General features: G+C 53.2%; 6 protein-coding genes across 6 annotated transcripts; 4 read left to right on the top strand and 2 right to left on the bottom strand.

The window, feature by feature from the left end:
• Positions 1-4,362: 4,362 nt before the first annotated feature.
• Positions 4,363-5,324, top strand: BO82DRAFT_395087 (uncharacterized protein; the record flags this gene model as incomplete). The annotated part of the gene is made up of 3 exons (XM_025638772.1): positions 4,363-4,539; positions 4,905-4,951; positions 5,031-5,324. The coding sequence occupies 3 exons, from the start codon at positions 4,363-4,365 to the stop codon at positions 5,182-5,184; spliced, it is 378 nt and encodes a 125-aa protein (XP_025488133.1). The 3' UTR covers positions 5,185-5,324.
• Positions 5,325-7,274: 1,950 nt separating this feature from the next.
• BO82DRAFT_405798 (uncharacterized protein) lies at positions 7,275-9,553 on the top strand (the record flags this gene model as incomplete). Its single annotated transcript, XM_025639518.1, has 4 exons — positions 7,275-7,354; positions 7,652-7,961; positions 8,021-8,642; positions 8,709-9,553. 4 exons carry the CDS (start codon positions 7,275-7,277, stop codon positions 9,551-9,553), a joined length of 1,857 nt encoding a protein of 618 aa, XP_025488132.1.
• A 770-nt stretch (positions 9,554-10,323) lies between these two features.
• Positions 10,324-12,136, top strand: BO82DRAFT_357888 (phytanoyl-CoA dioxygenase family protein). The gene has a single exon (XM_025636141.1). The coding sequence runs from the start codon at positions 10,437-10,439 to the stop codon at positions 11,742-11,744; it is 1,308 nt and encodes a 435-aa protein (XP_025488131.1). The 5' UTR covers positions 10,324-10,436; the 3' UTR covers positions 11,745-12,136.
• On the bottom strand, positions 11,849-14,064 carry BO82DRAFT_171356 (putative PB1 domain protein). Its single transcript, XM_025630352.1, has 5 exons — positions 13,733-14,064; positions 13,526-13,675; positions 13,140-13,475; positions 12,036-13,091; positions 11,849-11,982 (listed from the first exon to the last, which is right to left on the bottom strand). The coding sequence occupies exons 1-5, from the start codon at positions 13,745-13,747 to the stop codon at positions 11,953-11,955; spliced, it is 1,587 nt and encodes a 528-aa protein (XP_025488130.1). The 5' UTR covers positions 13,748-14,064; the 3' UTR covers positions 11,849-11,952.
• A 1,547-nt stretch (positions 14,065-15,611) lies between these two features.
• Positions 15,612-16,652, bottom strand: BO82DRAFT_357884 (copper chaperone CCS1). Its single transcript, XM_025636140.1, has 4 exons — positions 16,589-16,652; positions 16,464-16,536; positions 16,269-16,403; positions 15,612-16,158 (listed from the first exon to the last, which is right to left on the bottom strand). Exons 1-4 carry the CDS (start codon positions 16,607-16,609, stop codon positions 15,638-15,640), a joined length of 750 nt encoding a protein of 249 aa, XP_025488129.1. The 5' UTR covers positions 16,610-16,652; the 3' UTR covers positions 15,612-15,637.
• Positions 16,653-16,863: 211 nt separating this feature from the next.
• Positions 16,864-18,871, top strand: BO82DRAFT_357882 (serine/threonine-protein kinase ppk23). Its single transcript, XM_025636139.1, has 3 exons — positions 16,864-17,554; positions 17,675-18,092; positions 18,179-18,871. The coding sequence occupies exons 1-3, from the start codon at positions 16,962-16,964 to the stop codon at positions 18,635-18,637; spliced, it is 1,470 nt and encodes a 489-aa protein (XP_025488128.1). The 5' UTR covers positions 16,864-16,961; the 3' UTR covers positions 18,638-18,871.
• Positions 18,872-18,964: the final 93 nt, after the last annotated feature.

The following is an 18,964-nucleotide window of genomic DNA, read 5'->3' as shown; positions in this document are numbered from 1 at the left end:
GGAGGTAAGAAGTGATGAGAATAGTAATAATGGAATGGATGTTGCGGGCCTGAAGTGGGAACAATAAGGCAAGTGAGTTGAGAGTACTCCGTACTAGTCCAAGTATCAGTAGGTTTGAATTGACTAGTTTAGTAGCTGATGGGTGATGCAGTGCCCAGTCGATGGTAGATGCTGGAACCGACGGATGGGACTGGGAGGGCGGCGGGAAGGCAGGCTGGGACTGCGATTGGATTACTATCACTTTAGTCTGTCTGCACCGGACAACTTTCAACCTGGATCAACCACCAGCCGAACACTTCCGGTGGGTTGTTCGTCAGTCAGTCGGTTGTCAATCAAGTCAGTCAGGCTGACAATAATCAATACGCATGTCATAGAGAAAGTCGTTTACTGCCTTTAAGAACCAACAGCATCATCCGCCATCAGTCTGATCTGTCCGCTGCATCGCCCCATAAATCTGCGGATGATGAATCATCGTGATACGAACCAAAGACTTGGTTGTCCAGTGACTGAGCCGCGCAAGCGCCAGTGCCATGGATCGGCTCGACCATTACGGCAGGCCTGAAGTCGATGGATGGATGGACGGATGATGGACGGATGAGCGATAGATTACTCACCCCGAGAAAAAAGAGGCAGGGCAATATCAGAAACGATCTGATTGCTGGAGGCATCTGTCCGTGCCGTGATGGTTGAAAGTGGACCCGCAAGCCGGGATAAGATAAGCAAGATTGACTGACTGCTGGCTCTCAGTCGAGATTGTTTCAGTCCAGGCCTAGAGCAATTGATTTTCCTTTCATCGGCCATTGTGGTCCTATGAGTTCAAAATCACCATCACTTTGCCAAATGCATTACAATTGCTGGGTGGCCCCTTTCAATCGATCGGACATGTAAAACGAAAGCAAAAGCAAAAGCAAGAGCAAAAGCAAAAAAGCAATAAGAGTACGAAAAGAGTGCACTGGGCACTGGGGGTGTGCGGGGATGGCAGGGCTTGGCTCGCCCGCCGATCCTCTCTTCTCTTTTCCACTTGCTTTCTGAGGTTCTGAGCTTCTTCCTCCCTCAATTTTTAGCTGTGGATGGACCCTAAAAGCCCCTCCCACCAACCAATTATCCGTGATAAACTACCGGTATCATCAATCCGGATAATGCAAGTGAGGCGGGCTGGATAACGATGAATTCTATCAAAGGCCAGATAGACTTTAGCAATGTCTGTTCTGGATGGCCCTACCGAAAATCTTCGACCACGAAAAGCCTTTATACTTACAAATCATTATAAGGCACAAGACACCTGACCGCATTGCATCATCCTTAAGGAAGTCTGTTCTTCTATTCATCTCACCCAGCATCGAATCCGTAGCACAAAGCGACACGTACTTGGGACAGACCTACACAGCTCTACCACAATCAACTCGACAACACTCACCGGGCGCATGGGCCCCGGAAGGATTGTTTGCTTTCTGTTTCGGTTTTACCTGGCTTTCGCCCAATTTCCCTTTTTGCTCTTCCCTTTTCCCCCCAACCCCGTATTTTCCAACGTGGTCTCGCGTCATCCAGCCAGAATGGATTATTGTTTCCTTCCTTTAACAACCAATTCTCTGACCTGCATAGGCAGATCAATTCATTATTGGCTCCGATGAATCGATGGGCTGGTTACATCTACACTCTTTCCCTCAATCTAAAACTCTAGAGAACCCCCCCCAGGCAGGTTTTTCTTTCGAGACTTAGTTATTGAGGTGGCTGACTAAGACCCCTTCCCCCCCTTCGCGAAGATTGCCTTAATCAACACCAGTAAGCCCGGTTATGGTCCATAACAGCGGGCACCCTATTGAGGAAGGTCTGCTGCGACGCGTGACTGTCATGTTCTTTTTTCTCGCTCATGCATCAGTGCATCTCCGGTGAATCTCCGTGCCCTTTACATCCATCCTTCCATGTGGAGAGGGCGTGCCCGTCCAACCCCCCTTCCTGTCGAGCACAGCACCGAGACATAACACCCCAAAACTCCGAAATCGGAGCGTGCTTATCATCCTGTTGTGGAGAAAAGAGAGTGAGGCCAGGCCAGACTGGGAACGGCTGAAGGCCAGTGAGGGAAGGTTGCACGTAATGTACATAAAAGTCAACTCCGATTATGCTGTGTTGGTTTTGTGCAACTCCCTAAAACCTCCGTACTAGTTAGTCATAGTCCGATCTGACACCCGAAACAGACCGGGAGGCTTTGTACTGTGGTCTGTAGCTTATCCAGCGGAGAGGGAGTTTGTGGGAAAGAATACCCTCGGTCATCAACTACGACCTACGACTCTCGGCCCTAATGACAGAGATAAATAGTCGTCTTACCGTATTGCTCATCTAGCTTGCAAACTGCAAAGGAACCCTCAAGCCGCGGCGCCCCCTTTTCCTAATATACTGCATTAGCAACATTAGCATCGGGTCAAGGTAATATGGATATCAGTGCCGCACCCCCCGACAAACCCGAAGTTTAGCTAATCGAGGCTAGGGCCGGATCGAAGCATCAATGGTCCTACCTATGTTGTCCTGGCGTGGATCAGGTACTGCAACTTCATGTCCAGTGAATGCTAGGGATATGAACAACGGTGGCTATAACAGACAAGACTAATTCACCCGCCTCAATCCCTACACACACCAAAGTACTCCGGATCCCGCGCGCACGCAAAGTGCATCGCAAGCTACTCCGAGGTAAGGAAAAAGCGAAGAAAAACGGCATTGCCCGGGACTAGTGAGGGTCTCGAGCAGGGATGTGCAACTTGTGTGGTGTATAGTCTAAGGGAATAGAGATGAAAAAGTGCCAGTGGGGGTGATTGCCACTTGACTGCAACGTCTCGGGGATTTCTCAATCCGATGCGATGGTGCACTGGCTGCATTAATTGACGAAGTGAGCTTCTCCCCTCCCCTCCCCCCCTGCGGAACCATACCCAGCTGGGATATACTGACAGGGCACAGGGCACATGCCTACCCGCCTATCGTACCTATGGGAAAAGAGGCGAGATACCTACACAGTCTATGCGTGTCGTTTGACTCCCAGACCATCGGTACTGTACTTTCGCACACGGTGCTGAAGGTCACGACCCCCAATGCCCCGATAGGCCCTTCATGATTCAGGACGCAGCTGGCTAACTTGGAGACGCGCCGCTGGCTGGGCTGTCTGGCTGGCTAGCTGGCTGGATCGCAGCCCTCTCTGCACTTGCCACTGATTTGCTTTTCAATGCTACGGTGCGACGCAGACCACTGTGTGATGTGTGCTACCACCTGTAAGATGCTTTGCAGCTGACATCCATGTTCACCCGAAGACTAAGCTTTGACATCCTGGTTGCATATTGTCAAGGTGGTCCCGGGACGATCAAGACAAGTGAAAGGACGATAGGGGGTGGTGAGTGACTGACTGCTCCGACGGAATCTGCGAAGGGCCTGTAGATAAGTCGCTTGTCTGCTTGGAGAAGACACTATGGTTAGCCCTCGTGTGATATATCGAGTGCATACATGAGTTGCGCCCTGATATGAAGTTTCATCAAGTTTCCCAATTCATCTGTTGGGATGATCAGCGGGCTCTCCAATAAATGTGGAGGGTTCCAACCCAATACTTATATCCGGGTGGAGGGGGGGGGGGCGTTCTCTTTTACTGCATATGAGTTCAGCCATGAGAAGCCCACCTAATTTACCTACGCCAGCCGGAGTACATCTGAAAGAGGCATCCGTATATAACTTATAGGTAGTTACACCCACGGTCTATGTTGACACTACCCATGCACGGCCCAACAGGGCAACGGGTGGAATGTGTCCAGGAAGATCCAGCCACTCTGCATGCGCACACGAAACTGACAGGTCGAGGATGCTCAGGGGAAAGTTCCAATCAGACAGGGCCACTTAGGCAGTGAGAAAGCTGATCGAGCCGAATCTGTTGTGCCTCCTCGCTAGAGAATGTTGTATCACACCCATGCTCCCCCCAGATTTGCCATAGTGACTACTCTAGTGATGGCTACCGACTGCCGACATCGATGATACAGTACTCCCGTACTTTGTGTATCCTAGCAAATTGTCTGCTCGGCGGGCTGGACTACCCAAGTAAGCACATACACCAGCCCCAAAAGGTAACTATGCGCACCGACAGATATACTATATTCGGCTGCACATATAAGGGGGGAAGGGGGGAAGAAAGAGAAGGAGACGTGCGGCGACAAGGCGATTGAGCCCGGTCGCAACATAAGGTACGCAGTATAGGGATGACTTTCGACCGCGCTTATTCATGGAGTAGATATTATCGGGGACGGCAGTCGAAGAGGATGATGCTGTACTGCCGTATTACCGACTAAAGCCGTGATCAACTGGTGGTATGCCATCTATCCTGGTCTAGGTAAAATGGGTGATGGAGGAGAAGGTGGAGGTTGTGGTGATGCTGGAGTGGAGGTAGAAGAAGAAGACGAAGAAGAAGAAGAAGAAGAAGAAGAAGAGGGGGAAAGAGCAATTTGGATTGGTGGATGGAGCCGGGTCTCGACCTTCACCGCGGCGTGGGCCCGTGACAGCAACGCTTGGTCCGTGTGTTCCGTCCCGACCTGTGTCTGTACTCTCTCGATCTCCCTCTCTCCTTCTTGCTGACTGACCCCCTCCCCTTGCTGTCGGTTTCCCCCCCCCTCTCTCCCTACCTCGTTCCAATCATCTATATTAGTGACTTGGATTCGATTGATTCCCGGGCGGGACTAATGATAACAATTACTATAATCTTATTCTTCGAACAACACAGTTAGTTTCCATGTCATGAGTGACCCGAGTTGCTGGGAACTCGATATTTCTTTATTTTTTTTTTGGCGGTCGGGTCGCCGGGATGCAACACCACCAATCCCCTCTTGTTCATTTGTTTTCGCCTCATGAATTTGTTTTTCCCCCTTCTAGTTTGAATGGAGTATCCCACAGAGATCGACCGTCCCTACATATGTATCAATGAGTACCGGTAAGCTGGTTGATAGGCGGCGGTGACTACGAGATACTAGTCTTGCCTCCAGTGATACACACTGTGAATGATTGCCCAGCACCAGTACGGAGTACTCCATGCTCGTATCAGTTCGTAACTCAAAAGTGGTTCACGGAATGGTGGAGATCCTGCCGCTTGTACCCTACCAATACCCCAAGCGGTGGTTGATTATCAGCATGCTCGCTCGGGAGAAGGACCAGAATGGTCTCTGATTCCTTCAATAAAGGGTGACCTGAAGATTCCCTCTGGTGACAGTGTCAGACGGGCGACCAAACACAGATGACTGTTGTTCTGAAGGTCTCGATGGTAATTGACTGGCGATGGTGGATAGGAGGACAGATTTAGGCAAAATTAACCCAGGTCAATCAAAATAAATTAAGCTCATTTCGAACCGATTATTTCTCGCTCCCTGTGTGCTGCGAGTGCCTGGAGGTGCTCTGCTCCTTCCTTCCATAGGGGGAGTCAATCCGAAAATGTTTGATCCATGCATGCATACGACCGGCGTTGGTCTATATACAGCTCACTCATCCAGGCAGTTGGCCTCCCCGGGAATGACTCGGTAGCAGTGGCAGTAGCAGTGCTTGGATGGAGTTACCCTTTAAACTCTGTGGATTTATTACTGATCCAATGCCTCTCATCCTCATGATCGGACTACAGTAAGATCACCACCTAACCTTTCCCCCCTAAGACACAAACGGCGAAGAAGAAAGGGCCAGGGCGCGCGCCATCCTAGGTGGGACCCAAATTAGGAGCCAACGACGACGCTCAGAGGAGGGTAGGCCCTCCAGCCAGGGCCTGGAATAGTAATCCATCCATCCTCCAGCGCATTTCCGCTTCTGCTACCCCTGCTGGAGGCCTCGAACACGCGGGTGGCGCGTTATTGGTTCAAAGGAGCCAGGGAGGCGTGCCAGCTCTTTTTTTTTTTTCCCTCTTTCCCTGCTGGAAGGGGGGAGGGTCAGTTTTGCGCTGCCGACGAGGCCGAGGCTCCCATCGACTCCAAAGCGCCTATTGCCCAATCCAGCAATGATAGCTCGGGGCCCCGGTCAGATGTTCTCACACGGTCGGAAGTACGGCCTCGACATAGTTTCTCTTTTTCTTGCTGTCTCTCTCTCTGTCTCTCTGTGTATGTGTGTATCTATAAGTATGTATAGGTGTGTAGGTGTGTAGGTGTTGTAGCTGTATAATTACTTCAAATTTCATCTTGCGGGGTGGAAAGGGGGGCTGGCTCCCCACGAAGTAATGGCGGAAGAAAGAGGCGCGACTCTAAGGAACTTCCCCAAGTATTTATGTACCCGCTGCGGTATCAGTCAAGGTACAGAGTAGAAGAAGTCAACAAGTCAACGCAAATCAACAAGACAATCAACGTAAACTTAGTTTCTTTGTCTGTCCCGTGATGTTCTAAGAACAATTTAAATTTTTGATCATTCTCCCTCTCAGTGACAATAATAAATATCCCCCAAACTTGCCAGATCCCACTGATCAAAACGAGGCTTGAAATGATTGATAACTCCATTGCCTATCAAAATTAATTTGGCACCAGAACTAGAGAGGAGGAATTAAATCTGATAATAATAATAATAATAATAATATCAATACTGGAAGACTTAAAAGACACTTAAAATAATATAGTCAGACCAGATTCATTTGATCAGACCAGGCAATCGTAGTCTCTAAAAAAGTCCTCCTTCTGCAGAGGTACTTTTTTAGTTTCCTCAATAGGTTTTCCTCTCGTTCCTTTCTTTCCCTTCTCCTGCTCCCTTCGGGGATGGTTTTTTCTCTGCTCGTCCCCTCACCCTCACCATCTCTCTCTCTCTCTCTCTCTTACCCTCCCCTTCTCTCCCTACTTCTCCTCATTTCATTCCCTTCTTTCTCCTCCAATTTTCCAAACCAAGTTGTCTTCTTCATCCTCTCTCTCTGCCTCACGTTCTCCTCCCCGAGCGGGATAACCCGCTAACTCCAACTCATTCAAGATGAAGGCATAATCACAACGACCATCAACCATTAGTCGACGACCGTCCTTTTTCTACCTCTTCCTCAAGGGACACAACTGGGACCGACAGTTAGAGTTCCTCCGCCTTCTTCATCAAACCTCCTTTTCTACGCCTTATCCTCGCGCTTGAATGCCTGGTCGACCAGCTCTTGAATCAAGTTTAACCTTTTTTTTGCCTTTGACCCCCCTCGTTTCCTTCGCCCCTTCCACACCCCGACTCTCCTCCCCCCTTGACATGAACCCATTGATCCAGTCGACGAGAGAGAGCTCGTCCGACCGCCTACCACAACAAATCTCTGCCTGGACCCCATCATGGCCCCTCAATCCATCGACACCAATGCTGAGGCAATCTCCCTCTGGAAAAAGCGTTTTGACAAGCGGCATCCATCAACGTGAGTCTTTTCCTGAAGTTCTCTTACTCAGTTCTTTTTCCTTCAATCTTCCAATTGCCATTTTGCTACTGCCGAAACTTCATCTGCATTTGTTTCCCTGCCTCATTTTCTCCCTAATTGTCTAGACCGCTCGTGGACCCCCCTCCCCAACTTTGTTTTTCTTTGTCTCGGGTGATCTACAACCGTCTCCATACCCCCTATCAATGAGACTGCCCGTGCTTTCTCTCCATTGCGGAGCACAGCGATCACAACCCACCCCGAACTTCAATTCCCTAGATTGATCTGATTTGAAATCAGAAACCCCGTGATTGCCATCCTTGATATCGAGTACAACGAGCTCGTCTTGTCTTGGAAGAAGCTTCAGGAGACTCTCACCCCGTCAGATCTTGTCCAGTTCCAGGAACGCGCCCAGGGACAAGAGGATGTCTTGAGTCTGGTGAGCAGCATCGAGCCGGTCTGGACGTCTAGCTCGAGGCAGCGAGTGGTCCGTGACCATTGCACCGAGCTGAGATCCACCCTTCACGCCCACAGCATCCTTTTGAGCGCCCTGCCGAAGAATGAAGCATACTTGTCTCTCTTCTACAGTGTCCTTCAGTCAACGCTCAAGGTAATTTATCTCTATAGTGCAGCCCGTTGCATTCCTTGGGGTGATTGACTTTCTCGTAGGCATCTGCGAACTATCCAAGGATTATGGAAGGATATATCAAATCACTCGTCATGATCAACCGGTCCTCTTGCCTGGCCATCACAACAGATCTGTCGTCCTGCTCAAAGGACACAATCCATTCGATCGCGCATTTCTACACACTGTTCTTCTTCTTCCTAGGCGAGTTCATGGACTGGTTTGTGCGCCAATCCAAATGCCGACTGCTGAAGAGTCCCAACCACAACGTGTATCACACATTCCGAGATCTCGTCGGCCATCTACGGCACAGCGCCAAAGTAATAATGGGGGAAATTGCTGATATGATGGACGTCGATGAGGACGACAATGATACCGAGGATATTGCCGACACGACCTGCAACAGGGAGTTATGTCTGTTCGAACAAGCCCGGTTGGATCAGATTGGTTTACAGCGGAGGGATCGCCGCCACAAAGCGGAGAACGCTTTCATTCGTCATCTGGTCTGGGAAATTGCGCAGGATGCGGTCAAGCGCGCAAGGCTCTTGAGGGAGAGAGATGCCCTACTTGCGCACTTGCTCGATACCGTGGGCCACCAGATCCGTCCGGTGAGCCAGCAAAATACTGGCATTGCTTGCTTAACGACAACAGCTTCTAGGGACATAGGTAGGGTAACGAAGGTATACATGAAGAATCAAACAGCTTGGTATGCTGACCATATCACCTTGCAAGACATGGATAGATTCACATCGGGCGAAGGAGGCCAGAAGCACAAGTATACGCGTGCGGAGCTGCAGCTGGCTTCCAGTCACCTCGAAAACTTCTTCGACGCAGATGATCAGACGCCTGAGCTGGACCCTGATGTGGAGGTGATCGCAGAAGAGAATGTCATGACATCTTTGCAACAGTGGGCGACCGATGCATATTCCCAGGTGCTTGCCGTGGGAGGATCGCCAACCACGGCTTTCCCTAGCCCCGTCCTTCTCATTTCGACGTGCTACGCCAGCCTGGCACGAAAGGCCCGCTTGCCAGTCATCTCCCACTTCTGTACCCGGTCCACCAACGGAACCGACGAGTTGACGTATGAGCAACAGTTAGTTGCTCTGGCCTACAGCTTGATCCGACAGTTGATAGAATACTTGCCTCCTGTGATCATTAGCCATTCGGGGTGTAATCTGAGTGCAGAACGATTCAAGCCGTTGAATGGCACGCTGACTTCGTGGAAAGAAGTGCTCTCCTTGATCGATATACTCCTCTATTATGCTCCACCCCTGATGGTGTGTGTGATCCATGGCTTGGATACTATCCAAGATGCGTCCACTGACGAGCACATACGCTCCCTGGTCCGCATCCTTTTGACACACACGAGACACCAGACCGCCACCATGGAAGGGGGACTTGAGGCGCAGAGCGTTCTGCTCAAGATACTTTTCACTGTCGCTGGACGACCAAGCTCGCTGGTGGAGACGCTGTCGGAGAGCCAGCTGATCCTGCGCGAGTCGAACCAGACGGAGGAACTGGCGACGACTGACTCTGCATTAAGTTCTGATGTTGGGGTCGTCATGATGAATGCATAATACCAAAAGCACATGACCACAACGAAGCGATACTCCCCTTATCTTTCATCTGTCAGGCTGTTCTCTTGTGGTGAAAATTCGGGACATATAGAATTGTGCGCAGGCTGGCATTCTTTTTTTTTTTTTTTTTTTTTTTTTTTTTTTTTTTTTTTTTTTTTTTTTGAATATTAACCTTATCGGCGAGAGACCATTGCAGGATCTCAACCTTGCGATTTTACTCTTTTCCAATTTTTCTCCAACCATTCTACTTGAATACCTTTCTGCCTTTGTCCTTGAACCATGTTAGCCTTATGGCGAAGGAGGTATCACTGATTCTGGTCATTGTCGTGTTGTCCTCTCTACGCAGATGTTCACCCATTGGTTGGTATATGTCAGGTTTGAGGCGCAGCTGGCCTTTTACTGGTGGATGTGGGCAGAGGTCTTGCCGGAATATGAAGCTGTTTGGAGCCTGATTTCTTTGTATAGTTGTAATACACGATTGTCAACTGGGGAAGGACAAATGCCCCGGAGCATGCATAACTACCTCGGTGGTAACCTTCCCAGTTGTTGAAATCTGCCTCGGGATTAGGTTTCCGCCGTCCACGTGGGGAAGCCAGACAGACCAGCACACATAACGATCATCAGTGCAATCCCGGGGATTCGTATCCACACAGTCTATTCATTCTGCTTGGTTTTCGGAAGTCATCCAAGTAAACCTTGGATGATTCTGTTGTTCTGGGAGACTTTCGGGATTTCAGCTCCGCCTAACGATACAAATACAGCTGTTCTGTTCATTGCTGCCTCGAATTCTTCTCATCACCTCCCATCTATTACCATTTAACATCTCACCCAACAGAACCATCTCCGAAACAGACAAGAAGCACCAGCACCAGCACCAGCAACCATGGGCGTGACAAACCCCGACACCCAAACTACCTCAACCACCACCACCACCACCCCCGCCTCGCCGCAGCCCTTCAATCGACTCATCTCCCTAGACTCACCTACCCCATCCCTGCCGGACTTCGAGCGCCTCTGCTCCCAAACCACGGACGGCACTCTCTACCCGCACGCCTCGATTATCACCCAGAACATCCCCATCTACAGCACGCGCACGCTCAGCCTGACCGACGCCGCCGACCTGGCCGCCGTCCAAAACGAATGGTACCACATCCTCTCCGCGGGGCCGGGGATCTTCGTCCTCCAACACTTCTACGACCAGCAAGACCAAGCGACCCTAACCGCCACGACCGCCGCCTTCACGCGCATCATCGCCCACGAAGCTTCGTCGGGCGTCAAAGGCGACCACTTCTCCACCGGCCACAACGCCCGCATCTGGAACAGCTTCAGCAAACACGCCTTCGCCGACCCCACCTCCTTTGTATCCTACTACTCCAACCCGTGGCTCCGCGCCGTCAGCGAAACCTGGCTCGGTCCCGGATACCGCCTCACCGCGCAGGTCAACATCGTCCGCCCGGGCGGCCACGCCCAGGCCCCGCACCGCGACTACCACCTCGGCTTCCAGGACGACCGCAACTGCGCCCGCTTCCCCCGGGGCCTGCACGCCGCCAGCGCCTGCCTCACGCTGCAGGGCGCCGTCGCCCACTCCGATATGCCGGAGCGCAGCGGGCCGACGCGCTTCCTGCCGTTCAGCCAGCGCTTCGAGCCCGGGTATCTGGCCTGGCGGCGCGAGGAGTTTAAGGCGTTTTTTGAGCGTGAGTATGTGGCCCTGCCGCTGCGGGAGGGGGATGCGGTGTTCTTTAATCCGGCGGTGATGCATGCGGCGGGCGAGAATTGTTTGGCGGTGGAGAGTGGGTTTGAGAGACGGGCGAATTTGTTGCAGATTGGGGCGGCGGTCGGCAAGACTATGGAGAGCGTGGATGTTGTGGCTGTTGTGGAGGCGGTGTGGCCGGAGGTTAGGAGGCGGTTCGATGCTGAGGCTGGGAAGAAGAAGGAGGAGGAGGACGAGGAGGACGAGGAGGACGAGGGGGAGGAGCTGGATGCGAACTGGGAGGCGTTCGTCCGGGCGCTTGGGGAAGGGTACCCGTTCCCTACAAACCTGGATCGTCGGCCGCCGGCGCCGAATGGTATGGCCCCGGAGAGTGAGCAGGACTTGATCAGGAGGGGGCTGTTGGATGGCTGGGGGAAGGAGGAAATGGTCGCCCGGTTGCGCCAGTTGCATGAGGACGAGAGGGGTCATCAGTGTCTCTAACTGTACTTAGTGGAAGTGACCATGGCCAAGTAGGAATCATCTACACTACACACTGACAGGTCCAGAAGTAAAGTAGATATTACTCTTGGTCTTGGTCTAGCTCATTAGAGACAATCATCACTTCGTGAATATTCCAGCCATGTTACTCCGCCCACAAGGGTATACCAGAACGCTACGCCAATGCCAACCAATGCAGTCAGTCGTTAAGTCATATCACCCCTCGTTCCTCGACCCAGATCTATCCTCACGTTAGTCCCAGTGGTGCACGACACCTCACCAGAAACGACTTACCTCCATCTTCCCGAGCTCACTCCCCTCCCGTCGTGCCATCTCACGGGCTGAGCTCATCAGCAGATCCAAATCCTCCTGGTCCACCATCGTAATCATGTCACCATCGTCTTGCATGCGGATCTTGAGCAACGTCCGGAACCCGAATTTGTCCCGGATCCGCCGCTCAAACTCGGCGAAGTCGATCACCGGCTCAATCATGATATACCGCGTATCCTCGTGGGCATGCGTCTTGACCCGGTACTTGCGCACCTCGGGCCGCCGGGCTCGCGAGGTCCCGCGCTGGGATTGTCGCTGCGGCGATCGTCCGTCGACCAGGTCAAAGTCGCTCTCCGCCGAGCCCGACCCACTGACATACTCTTCTTCCTCGTCGATATATCGTTCCCGTTGCCGAGGCCAGCCGGACCCCACGGGCATGGACCGCGTGCCCGAGTAGCCCCCCTCCGAATACCCACCCGAGGTCGATGCAGACCCCGTCTCACTGACCCCTCGTCGATGGCCACGCACTTCCCGACCACGAGACGACTGTTCCTCCCGAGGGCCAGCGCGAGCCGACGCACCTGCTGCCGCTCTTCGAGGCTCGGAGGCCGTGCGAGTCGTTCCGATTCGCGGCTTCTCGCTAAGGACGGTCTCGTGTCCGGTGCCCTGGTTCAGGTCGAGCCGCGGGGGCGGCGCAGCGCGCATGGACCCCGGTCGACCGGTGGTCCCAAGACTTCCTGTGGAGCTGTTGGTACTCGCCTTGTCTGCGTCCGGCGGGGGAGTAGGAGGGAAGAGATTACGGTTCAGGGGCGGTTCAGAGTGCTGACGGCTCCGGCTGGGCAGGTTCTTGTGCACCAGATGCGAGGTGGCGAACGGAAGGTGCTCTGGATGACGGTGATCCAAAACCGACTGAGCTCGGGGGATTTCCAGATTCAGCGGGCCGGACGGAACGCCGTTACGCTCTCCTGTCGCGGCAATCAGCCGGGCCTTACCCAGGTAGTCTTTCGACTTCAGATTCTTGACCTTGGCCTCGTTGGGCCGGTAGACCACCCCTACCGGAATGGAGAAGACTGTATAGCCCTGTTTGCCATTAGGATTGGATTCCTTCCGCTCCCAAAGGAGACGTACCTGTGCTCGTTCCTTGATTGCATCATTGATGACATCGTGGTCCGGCGTCACCTTCTCTTTCGATGCATAGTCGAGATCCTGGAGACCTGGGCCCATCTGCTGCAGGTAGATATAGCACAGACCGCGGTTGAATAGCACTTCGCACGAGTACAGGCGGAACTTGAGACCCAGCTGCTCGTAGTCAATGGAGGTGTTACCTCGAAGGTACAACAGGGTGTCATTGAAATTGGCCAAGGCTTCCTCAAAGTCACCTAGCAGGAAGTTGGACACTCCTTCTTGAAAGTATGCGATGGCCAGGTATTGATCTAGCCCGATTGCTCGTTGGTAGCACTCGACCTAGATTGCCGTCAGTATAAGGGCCTGTCGTGGATGAAGGACCGTCTTACTGCTCTGTCGTGCTCTCCCAAGGTGGCATATATGACTCCACAGTTGAAAAGGATCTTAGATGTTTCGGCGATGGCGCTGAAGACCTGAAGGGCCTCATCGTATTCTTGGTTGTCGTAGTGGTTCAGGGCTTGCACCCAGGTCTCAATCTCCTGAGTGACGTGAGCCCTACTCAGCTTGCCCTTGTGGTAGGGGTGAAGCAAACCTACCTGCTTGATGGACATGTCTGACTTGAGCCCGTTGCACCAACAATAGGCGATATCAGGTGCCGCAGTCGCCCTGGTACTGACCTGAAAATACGACGCAGACGGGGCTGCCCGGTCGAGAACCCCACGTCGTAGTATATATGTCCCCGACTTGTGATTGATCGGACCAGCACGCTGACGACAGAGTCCTCGACCACGCCGAGAACAGGGATGGAATCACACGGTGGAACCGGGACGGAGGAGACTGAGCGCAGACGGCGAGCAAGCAATAGACCATGCGCAATGGGTCTCTTAGCGGGAGAGATAGATAACTCAAGAGATAGATAGATCGGATATATAATTAGATCACGGATGCCGCGACCCAGCCGCTAGCGATGACCGTCTAGAGACCAGCCAAGACGAAGGCAAGGAAGACCAGACTGGCTGGGGCGGGATACGTAGGGGATGAGAAGGTTGGGAGAGTAAAGTTTGTTTCGTGGGTGATGGGATTTGATTTGCTTTGGATTTCCGCGTGGTTAGAGCTTGGACTGGACGACAAACACGTTTCCCTCCTTCAGGTTGAGAGATGATGTTGATGTTGATGCTGGTGGTGATGATGATGATGATGATGATGATGGCCGACGGGGACGGACAAAAACAGAAATGGAAGTGGTTAGCAGGGACGGAGTACCGATGCAGAAGGGAGAAAATAGACCGAAGGAAAGAAGATCAAGGCAAGACTGGGATTAGCGTGCAGAGAATAGTAAATGAAGGAGAGGAAGGGGAAGAGGAAGGGGAAGGGATTGCAGTACAGCAATGCAGCAAGCAAGCAGCCTGTCAGCCAGGAACTACTCAGGATGGTGCAGTGTAGTGCAGTGCAATGCAGTTTGTGGATGGAAGGGGAGAAGGAAAGAGGGGGGAAATAATAAAAATAGGTGGGTATTGAGTAAAAAAAGGTCTGATCCTGGTCACATCCCAGCAGCATCGGTTCTTCCAGCCAGGGATTGGATTGGATGCTGCAGGGGGTGACGCTTTTCATCACATCGCAGCAGAAGAGAGTCGATCCATCCGAGCCCAACTGATTGGAGTTGTGCCTTCATATCAGGAGATTTTCCAAGGAGATTACGGAGGTATTTACTATGACCTCCTACTTCCAGTTAACTGCCCCGTTCCCGGTGGACAAAGCCATGCGGGGCTGCAGAATTGTCACAATTACAATTACCAAGCCATCCACCATCACACAAGCACTCGGACATTCAGATAGACGGGCAGACCGACAATGGAGTTCTTGCCCTGGGCTCGAATCACACCGAACCCAATGCCAATGGTTCATCCTGCCAACCTGGAGATGAGATGATGGATGGAGGATTATACTTTCAGTGCATTGGCAAATTTCCCCGCCACGGCGCTTGCGGTTGAACGAATTGACCATTCCTGCCTCCAACTTGTTAGATCGACCCACTCTGGAATACGGGCCTCATTGCGCACCCTATCGCCCTCTCCCACTCCCTTCCCTGTCGGACCGTTGTACTATGACTCTATGAGTACTAACTTAGGTATCGATCTATCTTTAGTGTTCTTGCCATGCCTTGCCCACGACTAGTCGGTGTGTCGTGCAGTTGCTCCTGCATGGCTGCCAGTCACCTGAGTCTGGGGTTGTTGTCGGTGTCTTTCTCTTCTTCTTCCTCGTCTTCCTGCCTCCCAGCAATACTCGAGTCATCCATCATTCATGTGGCTCGTAATTATCAAGCTATCTCTGATAGTAGTAGTCATACTGGTCAATCCAACTAATTGCCTATGCACAAGCAATTCCACGGTGACCCCACCCCCTCTTCTCTGTGCTATACATAGAACGGCTTATGCCCTCTGATGTAGTCAAATCACACCAGATATCCTGCCAAACCCGCCATTATCCATTATCAGATCCCTCTATACCATTCCTTGGGAGACCTGCTCCTGCCGCTCCTGCCAAACATTCTTGCCGGAGCAGGAACACACCATCTTGTCGTTATCCCACACCCCCGCGCTACGAGCGATGACCCCAACCAATGTGTTCGAGTCCTCCCGGTCAAAGGGGCCCTCGGCATTCTTTGACACCACCATACTGCGGCCAATCATCTCCCAGATCGCGACCGGTCGATCCAAAAAGACATTGCCGCGTCCCTTTTCGTCAACCTCCACGGACCCAAAGACCCCACGTGGTTCCTTAGCGGGCTCCGGCGAGCCCAATACCTTGGCCTTGACGGCCTCCCAAATGCCTCCCGTTGACGCCGCTCCTTGCGAGATATCGCCCGCTTCGCGCACGGTCGCCACGTACTTGCCCGGGGCGAGGCCATTGATCGTCAGATCCACCAGGGTCATAGTGGACGACACCTGAACCATCCGTGCGAGACCGCGGATCTTGTTCGAGACGGCAGTGGAATGTGTTTCGAGGATGCACACCGCGGAACCTGGAGGCAAAAGGAAAAAAAAGATCACACCACCGGAGTTAGCATAATCCCATCCAACCCGACTTGCCACATCACACACAAAAAAGGGGGGGGGGGGGCAGAGCACGTACTGTTGGAGGTGCCACTTCCTCGCAGGATCGCATCACGACCCGTAGCTTGGATAGCAGTGACAATGGAGCTGGGCGGCGCGGTGCCCTCAATGAAGACCAGTTGATCCTTCAGGCTGGCCTCAACCTTGCTGATCCCTAAAACAGGTCCTGGTTAGAGCTGAGTGGGCAACGTGGAGGGGAAACTGGCTGTCATACCGTCCAACTTCTGGAGCGACGCGGAGACATCTTTAACGCAACCCTCGCAGGTCATCGGGACCGCGAAGGTGGTCTGGATTGATTAGGACTGCGTAACACATGGCGTAGAAAGCAACACCACCCACCTGGAAAGGTTCGATAGTCATCTCGTCTAGTAGAGCCCGCAGAGTTCCAGTCCGTAACGCAGCAGCAGCCAGAATCACAGAATGATCAGATACTGTACGGCGTACCCCTCCCTCCCTCGTCTTCTTGAATGCGGGCCGAGGCGGGGAGCGGCTTTGAAATCAACCTCCCGATCAGGTTTAGTTCCTTCTCAGACCCGCTCCGTCAACCCATAGCGTCATCCGGCCAATCATCCGGGTGCCCTGTCGTTCATCTTCATGGTCGAGGTTGCGATAGTAGCTGAGCTCCAACAGCTTCACCTCTGTGCCTCAAATCACCAAACAACAACATCACAATTGCCTATGTCGTCCAACCAATAGCCTGCACATCTAGACCATGTCTTCGAAATCCCGCTGGGCCAACGACGATGACCCAGAGACGGAGGCCATTCTCGCCCAACGCAAACGCGAAAAGGAAGAGAAACGACGCGCCAAAGCCGAGAAACAACGTCAGCTAGACGAGCAGCAACAGCAGCAACAGCAACAACAACAACAGCGGCAAGAGCCCAAACTCCAGGCTCAATCGCAAGATCACAATTTCACCCAGGCCGACGCGCCTCCACCCTCCAAGCGTCGCCGCCTCTCCACCGACCACGACCAAGCCCGACAATCCCCGCAACCATCCAAACCCAACACCACCGCCGAAGGGAACAACCTCCTCACACTCCCAGCCTCCGAATGGGGCCCCTGTCGCCATGTCGACAACTTCGAGCGCCTCAACCACATCGAAGAAGGCAGTTACGGCTTCGTCAGCCGCGCCAAGGACATCACGACCGGCGAGATCGTGGCGCTCAAGAAGCTCAAGCTGGAGCCCACCTCGCCGGAGGGGTTCCCGGTGACGGGGCTCCGAGAGATCCAGACCTTATTCGAAGCGCGACATCAGAACATCATTGAACTACGAGAGGTAGTAATGGGGACCAAGATGGATGAGTACGTTTTCACTTGTACACAACGCCATGGAAGCCCCCCTCTCCCCAAGTGATATTCCACAAATCCCCTCAAAGTGAACACGAAACCGCTCCATACTAACAGAGATCACCCCCAACCCAGAGTCTACCTCGTAATGCCCTTCCTGGAACACGACCTCAAGACCCTCCTGGACGACATGCGCGAACCCTTCCTCCCGTCGGAGACCAAAACCCTCCTCCTCCAAATCATCTCCGGGCTCGACTTCCTCCACGCGCAGTGGATCATGCACCGCGACCTCAAGACCTCGAACCTCCTGATGAACAACCGCGGCGAGATCAAGATCGCCGACTTCGGCATGGCCCGCTACTACGGCGACCCGCCGCCGCCCAAGCTGACCCAGCTGGTCGTCACCCTCTGGTACCGCGCCCCGGAGCTGCTGCTGGGCGCCGACAAGTACGGCCCGGAGATTGACCTGTGGAGCATCGGGTGTATCTTCGGGGAGCTGCTGGGCAAGGAGCCCCTGCTGCAGGGCAAGAATGAGGTCGATCAGGTGTCCAAGGTATGCGCCTTCATCCGCCCTCTCTCGCCCCCATCCATTACACCCTTGCAGTGAAAACAGTTTGAGAGTTGACGAACGACCAATAGATCTTCGCCCTAACCGGCCCACCAACAACCCAAACGTGGCCGGAATTCCGATCCCTTCCCAACGCCAAATCCCTTCGCCTCCCATCCTCTGCCTCAGCCCCGGGCAGTGGTGGTGCCAACCCGCCGCTCCTCCCGCGCGGCAAGTTCCCGTACCTGACCAACGAGGGCCTGCGGCTGCTGTCATCGCTCCTGGCGCTGAACCCCAATGCGCGCCCGTCGGCCAAGCAATGCCTGGCCCATCCGTACTTCCGCGAAGACCCTCGGCCCAAGCCCAAGGAGATGTTCCCTACCTTCCCGTCCAAGGCGGGCCAGGAGAAACGGAGACGACGGGAGACCCCCGAGGCGCCGAAGCGCGGCCAGGAAGCCCCCAAGTTGGATTTCGCGAGCGTGTTTGGTGGTGCGCAGGCGGGTGCCGATGGCCCGGAGGCCGGGGCGGGGTTTACCTTGCGCCTGGGGTAGTGCTCCCTTGGCTATGAAGGATGTACTTTTACGGTTGGACTAGATATAGAGTTTCGCCTCGTGGGTGTGACACATTTGATAGCCCGTTTACGAATTTCAACACCATTATCTGGAAGGCTTCCCAGGTAGCGATCAGGGGACTAATATTTGGGTTTAGGGCATAAAAGTTGTGGAACAACTCCAAGGGAGCGAAGAGAAAGACTATTTCAGAAAAGCTCGCTCCCTGGTTCATGAGCCTCGAACATTGGAGAGTCAATTGAGCGGTGTATGTAAAAATATGGTAGAGTCGCCTGGTCCGCCAATATAGAACTGGCAATGGGAATTAAG

The sequence above is a fragment of the Aspergillus uvarum genome, assembly GCF_003184745.1.
Source record: "Aspergillus uvarum CBS 121591 unplaced genomic scaffold BO82scaffold_62, whole genome shotgun sequence".
NCBI classification, from domain to species: domain Eukaryota; kingdom Fungi; phylum Ascomycota; class Eurotiomycetes; order Eurotiales; family Aspergillaceae; genus Aspergillus; species Aspergillus uvarum.
The sequence above is the reverse complement of the archived record's forward strand: the minus strand, read 5'-3'. Positions and strand labels throughout refer to the sequence as shown.

Coding starts and splice junctions, on each gene's coding strand:
- BO82DRAFT_171356 (XM_025630352.1), bottom strand. Junction 13,092..13,139: donor CAATCAAGGAACGAGCACAG/GTACGTCTCCTT, acceptor AATGGCAAACAG/GGCTATACAGTCTTCTCCAT. Junction 11,983..12,035: donor GTGAGCTCGGGAAGATGGAG/GTAAGTCGTTTC, acceptor ACGTGAGGATAG/ATCTGGGTCGAGGAACGAGG.
- BO82DRAFT_357884 (XM_025636140.1), bottom strand. CDS start 16,609: ATGACTATCGAACCTTTCCAG. Junction 16,537..16,588: donor TGACTATCGAACCTTTCCAG/GTGGGTGGTGTT, acceptor TAATCAATCCAG/ACCACCTTCGCGGTCCCGAT. Junction 16,159..16,268: donor AGGAAGTGGCACCTCCAACA/GTACGTGCTCTG, acceptor TTTTGCCTCCAG/GTTCCGCGGTGTGCATCCTC.
- BO82DRAFT_357882 (XM_025636139.1), top strand. CDS start 16,962: ATGTCTTCGAAATCCCGCTGGGCCAACGACGATGACCCAGAGACGGAG. Junction 17,555..17,674: donor ATGGGGACCAAGATGGATGA/GTACGTTTTCAC, acceptor CCCCCAACCCAG/AGTCTACCTCGTAATGCCCT. Junction 18,093..18,178: donor AGGTCGATCAGGTGTCCAAG/GTATGCGCCTTC, acceptor AACGACCAATAG/ATCTTCGCCCTAACCGGCCC.
- BO82DRAFT_357888 (XM_025636141.1), top strand. CDS start 10,437: ATGGGCGTGACAAACCCCGACACCCAAACTACCTCAACCACCACCACC.